Below are 19040 nucleotides of genomic sequence, written 5' to 3' on the forward strand. Positions count from 1 at the left end.
CAAACAAGAAAAAGGCCACATGAAGGTGCTCTTACCCATCATGGTTGTATGATGCCAGCACTACGCTGGGACTGGAGTAGGCGTTGCTGGTGACCCACGTGCAGTGCACCGCAAACATCATCAAGAGCATCAGCATTAACATGGTAACGATGCTTTTGATGTTGGGGCCCAAACCCTCTTCTGGCCGGTCCTGCTCTGACACGTGCTTTCGGACTTTGCCGGCCTGCAAATGCACACGGACACATCAATTAGATCAGACTGAACGCAGATAAGCTACAAACAAGCTACCCACAAATCACCATTCTGTTTTCTGTAACAACAAAGTAGTTCCTATAAACCAACACAGGGTATTCAATAGGGGTGTAGCATTTGATCTCAAACTAACAAAAATAACTACAGTTGTTATAATAATAATAATAATAATAATAATAAATAATAATAATAATAACAATAATAACAATAAACATTAATAATAAAATGTTATTCAATTTAAAATACTAGTTATTAAATAGTTACATAAGATACTGCAATATATATATATATATCATTTATTAAAACAAATTTATAATCTTACCTTTAATTGAAGTAAATCAATTGAAAATTGGGGGCACATTATGAAATATGTCAAAATGAAAATAATTATAGATGTAATTATTATTATTTCTATTAATTTTCAATAATATTAGCTATTATATATATATATATATATATATATATATATATATATATATATATATATATATATATATATATATATATATATATATATATAAAAATATATAAAATACATAATACTGCTATACTGTGACATTTTATCCACTTAGAGGGTCCTTAGCCTGACCTTTGACCCTTCACTCACCTTATCATAGAGGTTCCCCTGATTCCTCTTGTCATCCTCATCACTGCTGTCCTCGGCCGGAGGGTTCTCACGCTTCATGTCATCACCCAGGTAGTGCTCGAACACACTGGAGAAGGCGATGGCTGACAGCATGCACACCACTGGGGTGAGTGTCAGCATCAGACGCACCATCACACCAGCAAAGTACACCGCGCTGATGGCGTATAGAGCCACTAGGGGGCGATGGAGAAAACATCAGTTATGATTCCAGTAGACAATGCAGCACTGCAGTTAATTAACTAGTGTAGTGTTTATAGTTCTGTACTGGATAACTCCAGAGAGAAATCAAAAAACACGGAAGTAGGCCTTTAAACGTGTAGCAACATGTCGTCTGTTCAAGTTCTCATTGTTTATTCTAGTGAAAGACTTCAAGAACACCATGACAGCCATTGAAAAATAAAACAATCTCTTCTGGGGACTGAGACTAATTCAATGCATTCTGTTCTCAAGCGCCTCTACAAATGGAAATACTCATAGCAGACATTCAAATAGCAGTGAGTGTTCTCAGATACAAACAGGATACAATCACCACAAGTTAAAATTGCTCCGAATAAACAGCCTGCTGGCAGAAATAAGCACATGGATCTTTAGTCCCACTTCTGGAGGCTCAAAATCAAGGTTTTTTTTTTTTGTTTTTTTTTTGTTTTTACAGAAAAACAAGTGGCATATCAAGAATATACCCTGAAAACATTTCTTATATTTTGAATTTTATAGATCCTTATTTTCAGGCATTTTTATAAACAAAGGTTCAATATTATTCCAAAGTTAGTGGGAGAAATCTAATTTGTATAAAAATATCAAAGACAGGGTTCCCACACCTTGGTTCAAATCCATTTCATTTGAACATCACAACATCATGCACAATACACGGTAGTATTTACGAGAAGCAGAGGTCCAGGGAGTACACGAATTTCCTGGAAAACTCACACTACCAGATGTTTTGAATGTGTCATCGCTTTCCAAGAAAAGGGAGAAAATGGCGGCCTGAGTGGCTTTAAAAAGCTGTCTGTCAGAGACAATAACGTACGTAATGCATAACGTGCACAAGTATAAATTTGTTCTTCACCCGCTGAAATTGAATCTGAATGATCAGGGAACTGAGTGAAATACTTCACACTGCATGCTAAAGAAAATAAACGCCAATTCAATTGAAAAACTTTGCCGGGTTAGTGAACACAGTTCAACGTGTGTTGGTTTTGACGGCCATTTTTTTTTATACACAAACTACACATTGTGATTCTGACATTCCTAATTTTAATATTTTCATTACTTTTCTATTCTTGACTGATTTCTATTCTTGATTTTTTTTTTTTAATACTTTTTTCATAATTTTGGCAAGAGATGATCTTGAGATGAAGTCATCCAATTTAACTCTCATATGCTGATGTAATATTATAAACTTGACAGGTTATTTTTATAATATGTAGTTTGATCACCATCTTCTCAGTTTAAAAGATGATCAAAGTTTAAGAAAATGTTTAATTTTCCAATAAAAAAAATGATAATTTTTTACATGATTTGTTACATTTTATTTCCCCTTAGCAGATTTTGACTGACTAAATGAAATATGTATTACATAAATATATTTGTTACATCAACTGTCACAGTCTGTCAAGACAGATACGGATCATAAAAGCAACAAGAAAGCCAAGGCATCAGAGTTGAGACATGCATTTTCTGTAAAGCTGCTTTGAAACTATTTGAAAAGCACTGTACAAATCCACATGAATCGAACTGAATACAGACACATCATCTGGTGAATGCAAGGACATTAGAGCTGCTCACCAAAGACTCGCTCATCATTGATGTTCTTGATACAGAACCAGAGGCCTGCTGGGAAGGTGCAGACCAGGATGTGCAGGTCAAAGAAGAAGGAGACCCAGGTGGTAGGCTGGTGCTCTGACACTGATGCAATGATAGGGATGTGGATCTTTGCGTATCTGTGGATAACAGGCAAGGAGGGCTTTGTTGACTCACTATGTAAATATGTTGCAAATGAAAGTCACATTAACGCCTAAATAGCTATTTTGCTCTTGGTTAGCATGACCTAAGCTGGCACAACCCCGGTGACGGCAGATGACGAAGACAGTCACACACCATAAATTCAATTTTGATTACATATTGAGTTTAAAACCCATCTCAGAAATGTTTCAGAAAGAGTTCCACTGGATTGTGTCAGTTTTAAAAGCAAAGCATCCACAAAATCCATATCAAAACAGCTCTTAGAATAAAGCCAATTTTATATCAGCGAAGAGCATCTCCAAACAAAAAGTTTCACTCTCTAAGGACTAAAGTTTGCCTTGTAAAAAGAAATGAAACAGAACCTAATAAGTGAAACAATGTCAAGACTTTGGACAAGCGAAAACGGTGTTTGCTGTGGAGTTGCGCTGCTGTTCGTCCTCTCAATTTTGCTGCATTACTGCGCTCAATTTTGGTGACTATCAGTGTTCTTCTGATCATTATCTGGCGACCTGACCTTCCGTATCTGTGCGGACTGCAGCGCAGATGGCTGACTGCGCACAGCGAGAGCTCGACAGGACTGTGGGTCTCCCTGCAGAGCTGCTGCATTGAGGGAGTTACACATTTATGAATTTATGATGGGCGACATTTCACTGAGGGCAAAGAACAAAAAGAAGCTGGCAAAAAGCAAATGGGTTTTATGGCTGCAAGGTAAAGAGGTACATACATTGCCATACATGTATTGCCATACAGGGCTGCCAAAATAATTAAATAAATAACCAAGACTACGAAAGAAGCGCCTATCAGTAACGACAACCTGTCCTATTGAGCATGTTTGAAGAAGTCTGGTCCACAGCTGTATAATTTGTTTCACTTCTGTTTGTGGTGATACACAAATTAGAGTCCTGAAAAGTTTTTACTTTCACCGTACTTGGTGAAACACCCAATATACACTGCAAGAAGTGAGTGATGTGACAAAACTAGAACGCTTCATGAGAGCTTGCACTGAACTGCAGAGCTCAAACACTGCAAGCACTGACAGCTTGATTGCAATGTGATGGGAATGTTCTAGCATTGTTAGCGTCCTGTGTATATATGTTATTTTTAAAATTCATAGTTTTTCATGCTGCAAAGAGAGCCAATGTGAAGTTGACCATTTAGGTGACTGTTTAGGTCTTGATCTACAGATATTAAATATATATAAAACAGCAATACATTACTTAAACACAAATAAATTACCACACAGGATTTAACCTTCTTTGGATCTGCAGCCTACATAAAGAATATCACATGCAGCCCAGTATTTAAATGTAAATGTATGAGACTTAAAGTCTGCTGAGGAATTGTTTGGGTTACATTCTGTCATCATTTACTCACCCTCAAGTAGTTCCAAACCTTTATGAATTTCTTAGTTCTGCTGAACACAAAGGATGATATTTGGAAGAATGTCGGCAACCAAACAGATCTCGTTCCCCTATTGACTACCATAGTAGGAAAAATTAATACTATGGTAGTCAATGGGGGCGAAATCTGTTTGGTTCTACCTTAATATTATAAGCAACGAGAATACTTTGTGCACCAAAAAAACTAAATAACTTTTCAACAATATCTAATGATAGCCGATTTCAAAACACTGCTTCAGAGCTTTATGAATCGAATCAGTGGTTCGGAGCACCAAAGTCATGTGATTTCAGCAGTTTAGCCGTTTGATAGGAGATCCGAATCAGTAATTCAAAACAAAAGATTCATAAAGCTCAGAAGCAGTGTTTTGAAATCAGCCATCACGAGCCATCATATTGTTGAATAAAGTTATTTTGTTTTTTTGCCGCACAAAAAGTATTCTCGTCGCTTTATAATATTAAGGTAGGACCACTGAACTCACATGAACTGTTTTAAATATGTTTTTAATACCTTTATGGATCTTGAGAGGTTCGGTGGCTCTGCTCTCAATGCAGGCCTCACTGAGCCATCAGATTTCATCAAAAATATCTTAATTTGTGTTCCGAAGATGAACGAAGGTCTTAGGGGTGTAGAACGACATGAGGGTGAGTAATAAATGACATTATTTTCATTTTTGGGTGAACTAACCCTTTAAATTAAAATAAATACTGTGAGATTCAACCAAAGTCTATTTATCAAAATTTTTTATTTATTTAATGTATGATTCTGGAGTGAAATATGACCTAGGCATTTTTTTTTAACCTTTGTAAGATTAAACTAAATTCTATTAATCCCTCCCAAAAAATGTGATTACAATATCAAGGCAAATAACAATTACAATTTGTCATAACAGCAAAGTACCACATGCTTGTGCACTAGCAGCAGGGTTTCATTGGCGGTGTGAATGAATATCAACTGAAGGCAGCTATTCAGACATAATTCAAGCCAGTTGAAGAACCTGCTTACAGACATAAATCATGCTACATGCTTGAGCCTGTGACAAAATCAGCTCTTTTGTTGTTAAGCCGTTTAACAGGGTGTGCTAATGAGATATTAGCAACTCGCTTGTACGACCGAGCACCAAAAAAAAAAAAAAATGTATGCAGTGTAAACTATAAGGCATACTTACCCTGTGTCCCATAAAGAGTAAAAACGCCCACTCCAAGGAGCAATGTACCCTGAAAAGCACATAAACACAACAGAGTGATTAAACAAACAGGCGCATGCAAACCGCCCGACCATTACTGACTCAAGAGCACTTTCAAGCAGCTTCTGAGGCGCTGATGAGCCTGGACTACATCCAGTGAACCTTAATACCACACATATAGCCAGCAACATTTTCAATTAATCTGCACCGCGAGACCGCGCTCGGTTTGAAAAGCAGTGTGGCGAGCGGAGGGAAGTGCTTAATGAGATCTCAGAGGCCTGCTGCAGACGAGGACCTGCAGCAGAAAGATTAATGAAAGCCTCGGGTACGACGGGAATACAAGCAAATCACCCTGACTCCATATATACCGGCAGAGGTGCGGTGTTAAGAGGCTGAGGTCATGGAGTCACGCTGTATTCAGGTGAGAAGGCAGAGAATTGGATGTGATGGCATGGATGTTTTTTTTCTTTCTTGCTCCCTCACTGAAGAGGGTTTGGTTTGGATGAAGGGCGAAATATAAAAAAAAATTGCTATCTGAATGTCAAGGCGGGTGATATGTTGCCTTGCAAAAAAAAAAAAAAAAAAAAAAAAAAAAAAAAAAAAAAAAAAAGTGTTTCATAGTCCATCAGCGTTGTGTCCTCTACTTGACAAGTAAACAGCAATGAACCTTTTTAATATCATGCTGGGAAAAAAAAACAAAAAACAGCTTTTTATTCTGCAAATCAGTCACGCAGGACGACAATTTATTATGGTGCAATCTATTTACTGACAATCTTGCAAAAAAAAGTAGGGCATAAAAAAAAAAAAAATAAAAAAAAATAAAAAAAAATAAAATCTTCCTGTGACAATTCTGACCTTTCAATACAGAGTGGGGTAAGATATGTCAGTGGATAAATCTGTGCCAGACCCTTACTCTATCAAACAGGGCATCATTTTTAACATGTAACCAAATATTTATATAGGCCTCATCATAATCGGTTTACAACATAGTTGTAACTGTTGTATTATCAGTTTTCAACATTGATAATAATGAAAACAAGTATTTTAGAAATTAGCCCAGCATATTAGAAAGCTTTCTGAAGGATCATATGGCACTGAAGACTGGAGTAATGATGCTGAAAATTCAGCATCACAGGGAAAAATTACATTTGAACATTGAAATTTAAAATTAATTTTGTAATAGATTTTCTAATATTACTGTTTTTTTTTTTTTTTTTTTGTGTTTTTTTTTTTCTGTATTTTGATCAAATAAATGCAGCCTTGGTGAGAATAAGACATTAAAAAAATCGTAACGACCCCAAACGGTAGTATAAATAGTTCACATATTCCTGAATTACAAATTTTGAAATAAACCCAGGTTATGTGGGTGAAGCTGTCTTTTTTTCATAAGCCATGTTTGTATGTAATATATTTCTTATATTTCAGGATGTTTGCCATTGTCTGAAGTTAGAATATTAATATTTACCTCTCTCACTTCTTGCAAAAAGGATAACTTTAGTAAAAAGTGGCAGTTTACCCCACTCTCCCCTAACTGATATCCAAGCAAAGACCTATTTAAACCAAGTCTAAGTTTAGTTGAAAGTCTTTTAAATTGTTCAAATTAAATGCAGCTGTGGTCCTTTTGCACTCACCTGTGTAAGTCAGGTAAATAACAGTAAGGAAAACCACCCCCGCAGCCAGAGAAACGCCCAGAAAGAACAGTGTCTGGAACTCCTGCCTGGTCAGTCTGTCCTTCAGATACTGCAGAAAGGCGTAAGCCTGAAGTAACGCAAATACACCTGCAAACACACATGCCCCATTAGCCCATATACTCAACACAAGGTCATGAAGTATTAGTGCTGATTGGATGCAATGCAAATGATCGCCCTCATGGCTTTATGGATTTGAGTTGAGAGAGCTGCTCTTAAATTAGTGTAAAACAGCAACAGTTAATGAAGAATGGAGGCAAACCAGTCTTACCTGCAGCAGCCATGTGCTCGCTCGTCCTGATGGGCTGGAAGCCTACGAAGGGGATCTGCATGGACAGCACCAACCCCACTATATAAAAGGTGCTGTAGGCTGAGATAAAGAGAAACAGAGAAAGAAACTGAGAATAGCCATAGATGGTCATTGTGTCTCGTCTCAAAAAAAAAAAAAAAAAAAAAAAAAAACTCGTCTTATGTGAGCATAAAGGGATGGTTCACCTAAAAATGAAAATTCTGTCAATATTGACTCACCACCATTACGTTCCAACCCCGCAGGACTTACTTTGTTCAGTGGAACACAAAAGGAGTAATTCTGAAGAAAATGTCCCAGTCGCAGTATTCCATGCAATTACAACGAACGGTGACTGATGTTGAGTTTGTCAAGCTTCAAAAAAAGGGGACACAAAAGCACCATAAAAGTGGCCTAGATAACTGCACTTTATTTCAAGTTTTCTGAAGACTTGAAAAAGTAATGACTTGGCCTGTTCCTCACATAAAGCTAATGTATGGCTTCAGAAGACTTGGAATATAGAGCATTAGGTCAGCTTTTGTTGTGCTTTTTCATTCTTTCATTAACCGTAACTGCAGGGAAAAGAGCAACCAACACAATTCTTCAAAATATCTGCTTTTCTGTTCCACAGAAACAAGTCATGCAGGTCTAGCACAACATGAGTAAATAACAGTACATTCTTCTTCCATTTCTTGAGTGAACCATCCTCATCCCTGTGACCAATTGATTATGTTCCTCTACTGTAAGTCACTTAAGTGTCTGCTAATTGCATAAATGTACATAACCATTCAAAATTTCAAGAGAGTCAGTAAGATATTTTTTTGGAAAGGAATAAATAGTTTTATTCAGCAAGGATGCATTACAATGATCAAACCTGACAGTAAAATATATATACATTTACAAAAAGATTTCTATTTCAAATAAATGTTCTTTCGTACTTTCTATTTATAAAATAATCCTGAAAAATGTACACAAATTTCCACAAAAATATTAAGCAGCACAACTGGTTTCAACATTGATAAGAAATGTTTCTTGAGCACCAAATCAGCATATTAGAATGATTTCTGAAGGATCATGTGACGCTGAAAACTGGATCATGTGGCTGCTGAAAATACAGCTTTGCATCACAGGAATAAAATTCTATTTTCTTATGTTTTAAAATGTAAAAGAATTAAAAGTTGTAATATTTTCAATATTAATGTTTTTACTTTATTTCTGATCAAATACAAGCAGCTTTGGTGAGCATTTGAACAGTAGTGTAATATTTAATTCATAACCATGTTTTGTATCACTTTGCTCTCTCCTGATGCAAACGCTCCAAATCCTGCACTGAGGCACTCTTAATATTGTTAGCTCCTTATAATTAATTGCATTTTCCCCATTTGCAAATTGCTAAGAGTCTGCTAAGTAAATGAAAGAAAAAAAGGTTTTTGAAGTACTCTTTAAAGCACCACAACAATTTGCAAAGTATGGCTGCTAACAGAAATGAAGCTATTCAGTGCAGTCCTGTTTCGTCCTGGATTTACATTTGTCTAATGGCAGCAGTGGTATGTGGGTCTTCCTGAAGCAGTACGGGTTGTGAGGGGAGACGAGGGGGCTTGGATGTCCCTGAATGCGCTCTAATCTGGGCTCCGGTCCCAGCAATGCAAGAGCAGTTAAGTAAGAGTTGAAAGACGAAAAAAATTCAACAAAGATCCACACTGTATCTTATTTTGGACCAAGAAACGCCCACTTAGAAAAGGAAGAGGGTGTTTAACAGACACATAAAAATCAACAAATAAGCTACTTAGTGCACAATATACATATATCCGTCCCTTTCTAAACCAGCTATTATGGTATTTCCTACCTGTCCTTTCATATTACCCAAAGTGACAAATACTGCATGATAAAAACAAAATGGAGAGAAAACACTGACACGCCAGTGACGGAGAACAGTCATTCCTAGAAGAATGACAAATCGCAACGGTCTGTCACCTGTGCGATACTTGACTGACAGCTCCGTGAAGTGGACCCCTACCGGAGAGACAGGTGTTAACAGCCTGTCAGAAGAGAGGTCCAAAACACACTGGTACGAGTGTGTGTACATGAGAGACGGCGATACAGCTGCGCAGTTGAGGAAACCGAAGCCGCTTGTGACAGAGCGACTGTATGAGCTGTCAGCCTTTGAGAAGCATCTATTAAGGGCCAAACTGGACCACCTTCACTCTAAAACAGGATGCTCTAATGAGACAATACACACCTTGCCCTCCAGACACAAAACAAACACTTCCTCATTCGTGGACAGCTGACAGGGTGTTGTGTGTAAAAACTCTCAAAAGGTGGTGGAGAAGAACAGCGATTAAAAGTGTTGATTTAACTAGTGACGTAATATACAGGGTCTAGAGTCAAACGGGGCTTTCTGAGCATCTAGTTCTGGTTCTCCACGTGAGCGACTACCTGGAAGTGGAATTATACACCAGAAGAGACTTTTCCCTCTTGCATTGGCACCTATAACGGAACCATCTGGTGATGTAATCTAGTGTGTGTCGTTTCTGTGCATGACACAATAGTAGCAATACCAATGACAATGATGGAGGACTCTCTTTAGATACATTGGTTTTGTGTTTTTAAGATGAGACATGGAAAGGTGACGTTTTGGCAACTCAATCTCTCTGTATAACCTCAAAGTGCTTTTTGGAAACTTCAAAACTATTCTGACAAGTTGGACAACTTCTTAAGTTCCTGAAGCGTGCATTACTTCCTGCAGTGGGAAAGTGGCTAGATTCTCACAGTCATATTATCTAACTAAAATCTGGTCCAAATCTCAAATTAAATCTAATCTGATTAGACCGTTAGCACCGTTAGCATGATGTAACTACAGAAGAGTCAAGTTTTAAATAGGAAAAATATCAAAACTCTTTGGTCATTTTTGAGCAAGAAGCTATTGGTCTCATCAGATTCAATGAGCTATGCTAAAAGTGGTACTGCCAGACCCCGGAGATCGGCTGAATGGATTCGAAAACGGTAAAACTCAACTGTTTAACTCTAGGGGAATTGGAAAATGAGCCTTTTTCAAAAAAAGTGGAGTGTTCCTTTAACCAATCAAAATGCTGTGCGAACTCAACCAATCAGCATGTTCAGCGCCCAAGTCCCACCCCCGGAAGTTCCTGAACTTTGAAAAGTACTACCTTGCGAGCAGGAACGTTCTGAGGGGGAAATGTTTACCCGGAACTTCATTTAGACCCTGGTTCCTGCAGTCGAAACAAGGAGTACCACGCAAAAGTCCCTAGTTCTTTGGGAAAAGTTCCTGCGGTCAAAAAACGCCTATAGTTTACTTGTTAATAAGCGCCTCAATCAAAACGCGGAATATATTTTGATTTGATGTTATTAACCTTGAACATCAACTTTGGAAACCCTTGAAAATCAAGTATCACCTAGCCAATCAGTTCAGACATGATTTACAGACAGTTCTTGCTATTTTTGTGGGCAAAATATACATTAAACAGTCATTAAACTGCCAAAGCAGACATCTACCAAAGCAGACGTCACTCTAGAAGGAGACGACAAGGTGAAACATAAATGCAATAACCAGATCCCACTGGTTTTACACCATTCTCCATCCATCTGAACATGACTGCTGTTCTTTGTCCAGGCACCGTCCCCATAAACCGAGTGCAGTGCTACTTAATCTAATCAGTATGATCTATTATGAGAGGTGGCAGTGATACTCCATGTGGAGTCGGGCCATGGCAAATGTGTAGTGGGACCTGCGGCAAGTGCAAGAACTTTCAAACAGAGACGAACTGAGCTAATACCCAGCATCCATCAGTAGCGCATTTCGTACAGGGCAGCTGCGGCAGAGTGGGAGGGGCTAATAAAGATTTAAACAAAATTAGCCCAGTGGCACAAGGCCTCATTCTTTTATCAGAGTGCTCGCTCAGGAGACTCACAAAAACACTGCACCTTCAATTATTCATCCACTTAAAAAAAAGTGGCATAATCTGTCAAAGACAAAAGGAGGACTCCAAAAATTACCCTTTGTTCTTGAAGGAAAAAAGTACTGGTGTCTTTTTTTCCTCTTTGCAGAAGTGGCAAGCTTATTCATGCTAGCAGAGGTCCTAATTGACAGTTAGCAAGTTGCTTTGCTGTTTAAGACTGCGGATGCGGAGCCAAAGGCTTTTTCTGCGACATGAAGATCCATGTATTCTCAGAACAGCAGCTGCTTATGTGATTGGTTGTGAAAGGCAAGAGTAAAGTGGGCGGGAAAAATGTGTCATTAAACATCAACGTCAACTTGATGCTGCTGTCAATGTGAAGATAGACTCATGCAGTCGACCACGACTGCGCAAGTGTCTCTGCATGTCCAAATCAAAAACAAGTGGGAAAAAGCAGGTTCACGCTTCGTTATTGTATCGGAGAACAAACACTACGCAGCGTGATTGTGTGGGCGGTGAAGTGTGTACTTCATACAAGAACCAGAGACGCTCACACAAACATACACACAACACAGGTGACTCACCGATGTAAAGCCTCCTGCTGAAGCGCTGCATAAGGAGCAGCACGAAAACATGGAGGGGAATCAGGTTGATGATGAAGACGTATCCTCCCCATGCTGACACCTGCAATATAAAACACATCATGTTGCACACTTCCAAATATTGCAATATTTCACCTCACAATATTGTATCAGCATTCTCACGGTAAGAATCAAGTTATATTTTTAGATAAGTAGCTAATACTTCAGCATACTAATTATAATGATATTTTAGGGGGTCACATTACCAGAACAACAACAAAAAAAAATTTGTTTATGGTGTATTGGGTGTTAAGTATATGAAGTTTAATTCACATTATGAAGAAAAACATGAAAAAAGTTCACAAAAAAAAAAAAAAAAAAAGAAGTTTAGTTTAAGTTTGGTTTAAGTTTAGTCTGTACAATTTTTACTCAGTGACTGAAAAATTCATGTATGACACTGACAAAAAAAATATTACATTGTCTCTTAACGACAGCCGTCGCGCAACAGCTTGAGGCTGTCAACAATAGATGCGACAAAGCGATCGTTGCAAATCATTTGTTCTTTGTGTCAGAACTCAGAAGTAGCGTGAGTGCTTGAAGTACGTCAGAAATAGAACTTTACTGACGAGAATTTGTCGCACCACATCCAGTGTAGATTGTCTTTTGTTATGTCGTGCTGCTCACGTCCGGCGTAGACACGGTGTAAAGAGTTTAGAGTCAGAGAAAAACTGACTAAAAATCAATGAATGAATTTAAATAAATTAAAATAATAAAATACAAAACTATTTAAAAAGGACATTTGACAAAAGACAAAAACGGAGTAAAATAACAGTGGTCAACACCAGTGTTCATCTTTGACCAAAATCTATCATCATTGTAAGTTTAGAAAATACTCGTCCAAAGCACCAAAGTCTAACACTGTGTCTACACCGGGCACGATCATTGTCACGTCACAACACTTTGAGGCCATCTACAATGGACGCAACAACTGCAAATTCATGTCAGAAGCAGCGCAAGCTCTTAGAGTATGTCAGAAATAGAACCCATTCTGGGATTTATCGTTTCGCGCCGCAACCAGAGTAGACAGTATTGATGACTACAATGGTCTCTATTGTCATTTATTACGTCGTGCCGCTCATGGTGTAGACATGGTGTGAAAGAGAAACAAGTGAGTTAAAGATTACAACCAGTTTTCATAAACTACACACTAAAGGTAAAGAAACGCAATGTGTCGTGACCAAGTTATAACATATCGTCCAGGTCCCTGCTGACTTTCACCCCCTATTACACACCACATTTACGAGAAAATTCCATTAGCACACTCAGCCTTTGGAACCTCTGCACTTTTCTAGGTCACTTAGAATGTCCCGCTCAAGAGAGCCTTTCTCAACTCATGCCCCTGGTAGCGCCTCTAGGCTGTTTCGGACTGTGCTGGACCCCAAGGTCTTGATAGAGCAGATGGCTCAGATTGCACTGGTGTCATTTATGTTTATAAACACATTTGGAAAGCCAGAGACTATTGGGGGCTGGGCAGGGCTGTAGGCTTCCATTATTAATGAGCGGTGCCTTCCTCCAGGGGAAGAATCTCAAGTTTCAGAAATGGCTGATATTCATAACCGACTGGCGCATGGCCCCCACCAGGGTGGCATGATGGATGGTGCTGTTTGCTTATTCATTTATTTTACATATCACATTAATGGGTTGAAAAAGAGCAAGGGAGATGTGCAACCAGACCCAGAACACCCCAACACTACAGATGGGAATCATAAGAATTTAATGATTCTGTTTCAGATTATGATTTCACTTGATTATGGTTCTTTAATTTTATATTACGCAACATTTTATAGCAATTACACTGTTTTACGTCTCATGAACCTAACGTAAAACAAATATTATGATTCAACTGATAACGCCAAGTAATGACTTGCAGTTCAATGAGTGAATCAAATGTTAATTCCTAAGTGCACCAACTGATTCACTAAGTAAATAAGCTGTTTTAGTTTGAGTGAGTAAAGTTTGCTCAATCAGTCAAAACGACTCAAATGAGTCACAAAGAATCACCATTTATCCCAAATTGGACTACAACTGTCACGCTACACACTATCGTTCATAAGTTCGTGGTCAGTAAGAATTTTTTCTTTTTAGAAATTAACACTTTTATTCAGCAAAGTAACAGTAAAGGCATGAACTTTCTATTCATCAAAAAAAAAAAAAAAAAAAAAAAAAAAATCATGAAAAAAAAAAAAAAAAAACTATCACTGTGTCCACAAAAATATTACGCAGCACAACTGTTTTTAATATTAACAATGAAAGTTAGTGTAATTTCCTATAAGCATTGGCAGGAAAAGCTGTCTGAGTATTTTACTGTGGTATTACCAAGTACCATTATCAGAAATGAAACGCAATACACCAACTGAAGGTAAAAAGTCCAATGAAAACTCACCATGTAAAAGTACGAGAGGCAGCAGCCGATGGTCCAGAAAACAGAGCCAGTTTTCACCGATTTCACCTGTGTGGAGAGGACACACTTAATTCTGCTAATCCCAAACAAAGGGTCCGATATCATCACCTCAAACAAAGCCAAGATGAGGAACACTCAAAGATAAGAAAGAGAAAAAGGAAATTCAATGTTTAAGTCAAGCTTGACAGCAAAGTCCTTGCCGTCTCAGCTGACAACAAGCTCCAGAGAGAAGGGATGGGCGCCAAAAAAAAAAAAAAAGAAAAAAAATTCACAGCGCCGAAAGAGACAAAGTATGCTGCCACTGCATCCGTTCCAGCTGTCTCGTCGTTCAGCTGAAAAAAACGTGATGAATGTCTGTCAAGGTTAATTCATCATTTCAACTGTGTGGGACAGCGCTAGTGTTTCTGAAATGGATTTATATCATTTAGAACATTTCTCAAAGGGCACCTTAAAACACTATAAACACACTAAAAAAAGTCCTTGTGACTCCTTGTGTTATGAACAGGCTAAAATTTAAGCTATTCAATGAATCACTTGATTTGTTTCTTACACACACACACACACACACACACACACACACACGATAGATATCAGGCTGATCACAAAAAGATGAACAGGCTGAAATTAACTTTTCCATTGAGCGGTTAGCTTGAGAATGGCTGTAACTGACAAAAGTCAACCAGAAAAAACATTCAGATTCATTAACCAGATTCAGACCAATTCTGTGAACCAAATTAAGTGATTCATTGAAAAGATCTGACCAAAAAAACAAAACCAAAACATTCAGATTCATGAACAATTGATTCAAGATGATTGTGTGAGCTGTTGTGTCAACTTTTATGATTATCATTCATTTCACATCATTAAACTTGATAGTTTGGATGGAAGAAGAAAAAAAAAGAAAAAAAGAAAAAATAAAGAGAAACACAAACAAACTGTGACATTTTAATTCAACTAACCCATAAGTAGTAGGTAAACTGCAAGGCAAAAATGGCAATGCCCTCATTGTCAAACGAGCCGGCCACAGAGCGTGAAATGTAGCCGGGTACAATGGCGATGAAACACGCCGCCAGCAGCCCGGCACCCTGGTTCCACAGCTCCCGTGTCAACAGGAAGGTGGAAATGGCAGTCAGGCCACTGAAGACGGGGGCCAGGAACACGCAAACATCACGTATGTGCACAGTCACATGAAGCAGATTCAGTATGTAGTGGATGAGGCCTGCCGTCACCATCAGACCAGGATACACCTGCAAAAGACGAGATATAGGAGTTGCTAATAAATGCAATCGAATGCAAAATTGATCAACAAGAAATTTGCCTGCAGCAATTTGAGAGAGAGAGAGGGGGGGGGGAAAAAACTACCTGTCAATGAAATCACGATCTGTAAGAAAGCCTGTAAACATTCCTAAATATTCGATTGGCCCCAAGACGTAGAGATAATTAAAAGTTTAGCTCAAGCACACCCTTAGGAGTATAGTAATCAGTCATCTTATACAGTTCTCCCAAAAATTCTTTTGAAAAAAAAAAAATATATATATTGTCTGTTTTTTTTTTGTTTGTTTTTTTTCATACAATTAAAGTCAATGGTCTCCAATGTTGTTTTGTACCCCACTGACTTTCATTGTAAGAACAAAAACAATTCTTCAAAAAAGGCTATCTTCTTGTGTTCCACAGAAAGTCATACAAGGTTTGGAATAACATGAGGGAGAGTAAATGATGACAGTTTTCATTTCTGAAGCTGAATTTAGCAGCCAAACTGCAGTGAGAAAGGAAATACCCCATCCTTTACCTCCACAATCCCACGCTCTCTTTTTTCATCTCTCAAGCGAGTCTGCAGGCTGTGCTGGGAACAGACCAGCCTGCTCTAAAGGCCGTATAACGACTGCTTGAACTGTATACAACAACAAATGCTGTTCCCTGCCTCCTGCAGCCCCCCTACAGCTCCAACACCAGAGCTGTCAGATGCCAAACGTTAGCCAAACTTTCTCCAGCCAGCTCATTAGGTTCAGCAGCACTGTGCTTCTCAGTGACAGGGAGTGTTAAAGGGGTTGGCCTTATTTAGGGACGAAAGATGCTGTTTTTAAGAAGAAATCATCTGGAGGCTGTCTGTCCATAGGAGCTTGCACACAAACAGCCTTTGGCATGAATTTAACTGCATTTTTATCATATAGAGGTTATGGGTTAACAAGAACCATTGTCGAATTGCAGACAAAACAGAACTAGCAATTTGCAGAGCCGTAGCATTACTGGAAAAGTTCTGTATTGATGCTTTATGTGAACAACGCTGCAGCAATAACTGTTCGTGAAACAAGGTCAGAGTGCTATGATGTAAGAGGTCTGCTGTCAAAGAGTTTGAGCCAATCGCAAAGTTTGGAATGAGCTGACAATTATTTCATGCTGTTTGTGAGGACTCACAAGTGACTGCATAGAATGCAAACCTTTGGCATAAGAATGCAGCGACAACAATGTGGACATCAAGCATTCAACTACAAATAATTTGTGTAGTAGTATTTCTGGATCGGGAAAAGAAACAGTATAATAGATTTATTTTAAAGAGTCTTTGGTGGTGGGGTGTGAATGGCAGAAATCACTTGTTATTTTAATGCATATAGATTAAAAGTCCTTTTGATTAACATATATTGATCTTAAAATATGACTCAAATGATGAATCATTTGTGTTAAATAAAAATGTATTTAAATAGTGAAAAAAGTACCGCTCAGATGTGAGTATATTTTACAAAGGCTTCAAACATGGATCATGAAAAAAGAAAAGGAAAGAAAAAAAGAAATAAATGAAAAGGAAAAAAAAAAAAAAACAAAAAAAAAAAAAAACAAACAACACTCTTTACAATCAGGTTCCATTTGTTATCAGTACTTAAAAGGGGATAGTTCACCCAAAAATGAAAATTGTCAGTCATCATTTACTCACCCAAAAATATTTATAGTTCACCCAAAAATATTTCAATCAAACAAAAAGTTTTGTCATTTACTCACCCACATGTTGTTTCAAACCTGTATGAGTTTCTTACTTCTGTTGAACACAAAAGCTGATATTTTGAAGAATGTTGGTAATCAAGCAGTTTACGGTAGCCGTTGACTTCCATAGTAGGAAAAAAAATACTATGCAATTCAATGGCTACTGTCAACTGTCTGGTTACCAACATTCTTCAAAATATCTTCTTTTGTGTTCAACAGAAGACTTTTAAAAATCTTGAAAACAACCAAATTTGTAAAGACTTTTAAAGACGGCTAAAGATTTAAATGCTAGATCATGTTAGGTAAAGCATTAAACAATGGAAATGAATGAGAACTTATTGTTAAGTGTTATCAGAAAAATAAAAGACAAAATGTAAAGGAAAAAAAGAGACTTACCGTGCCTCCCACTATTCTGCCCAGTGGGTACCAGGCCCTCTCGTCAAACCAGTTGAGAAACTCATAAAAGCCGTTAGTGGTGAGATGATGAGTTGATCTGTAGTTGAACCTGTAAACAAAGAAGAACAGAAAAGGACGTGGTGTCACTTCTAATGAGAAAAGGCAGCATTTTATCAACACTGGCATGTGAGACGAGGTGCATGTCAGCGTTCAGAGCTGTGTGTTAAGACACTGCATAAATGACAGATCTTTCCATATAGATACTCAACTGCCAACTACCACCAGTGCCAAACCACAAAGACTACAACAAGAACATCCACTAGGAAGCACTGAAACGGTTAACTAACTAAAATATGGACTATTTAATGAGATGGAAAAATATGTTTTGGTTAAATGTTTCAATTGTTTAATCTTGAAGGACACGTGTTTTCAAGGACAAGATTTGTTGACTCGCTGTTTCTCAGTGCACACAGACAGGAAGACACCTGTTCAATCAGTCATGCATACTTGAACAAGGATTTTTGCTGCTTTGTCCTTTAGGCAAGTTTTTCTGCAGCAAGAACAAATTACTTAAAGGTAAAAATTAGGTGAAAGGTAAAAGGGTGGGGTTCAGATTTACCCTGCCAATATTTACCCTGCCCCACATAAGAAAATAACATTAAATAAATAAAAGCTGTTATTTGTATATCTATGTATGTGATATTTATGTATATAATTATGTACACAAGTATGTATGTGTTACTTTTAGCGACATTTTTGTAAAAATACACATGCATATATTATGTTATGCATATAATAATATTATTATTATTATTATTATTATTATTATTATTATTAATAATAATAATAATAATATTGTTATGCTTTATTAAAAAAAAAAAAACTTTTACATTTATTCAGCACTTTATTTTCTTTTTTTATACACCTTAAAATCTCTAAATGCTCAAATGAATACATTTCCTGATAGTCTTTATTAACTTAGAACCATTAATTCGATGCACAACAGATTAAGAAAAACCTCAAACAAAAGCACTACGAACATGGCTGTAATTAAACTGTGTAATCCTCTCTAATGCCTTTATCAGCCCAAGTTCAGCAAACTGTGTCCTGCTATCTCTCAAAACTCCAGAGTAGTTGTTCTGAACCTTTTCATTACCAACACAAGATAAATAGCCTTTAAAACTCTCCTTATCCACAATAAAAATCAAGGCACAGCCCTGTGCGATTGCTTCGTGCTTAAAGTAAACTAAACATGCCATTTTTAGCCCAGAAAAAGCCCAGGACTAAGCAAAGC

The 19040-nt window shown here is 37.6% G+C and overlaps 1 protein-coding gene across 1 annotated transcript in view; it reads right to left on the reverse strand.

Moving 5' to 3' along the window:
- stt3b (STT3 oligosaccharyltransferase complex catalytic subunit B) overlaps nt 1-19040 on the reverse strand; it is a 44252-nt gene that overhangs the window by 5429 nt on the left and 19783 nt on the right. Inside the window, exons 2-11 of the mRNA XM_051864451.1 lie at nt 17747-17855; nt 15334-15621; nt 14357-14422; nt 11917-12016; nt 7404-7502; nt 7076-7222; nt 5427-5475; nt 2684-2838; nt 860-1071; nt 36-223 (exon numbers count right to left, since the gene is read on the reverse strand). Of these exons, the coding sequence (XP_051720411.1) occupies nt 36-223; nt 860-1071; nt 2684-2838; nt 5427-5475; nt 7076-7222; nt 7404-7502; nt 11917-12016; nt 14357-14422; nt 15334-15621; nt 17747-17855 (1413 nt within the window). The remainder of the gene's footprint in view (nt 1-35; nt 224-859; nt 1072-2683; nt 2839-5426; nt 5476-7075; nt 7223-7403; nt 7503-11916; nt 12017-14356; nt 14423-15333; nt 15622-17746; nt 17856-19040) is intronic.

This window comes from Ctenopharyngodon idella, chromosome 16 (genome assembly GCF_019924925.1).
Source record: "Ctenopharyngodon idella isolate HZGC_01 chromosome 16, HZGC01, whole genome shotgun sequence".
Classification (NCBI taxonomy): Eukaryota; Metazoa; Chordata; class Actinopteri; order Cypriniformes; family Xenocyprididae; genus Ctenopharyngodon; species Ctenopharyngodon idella.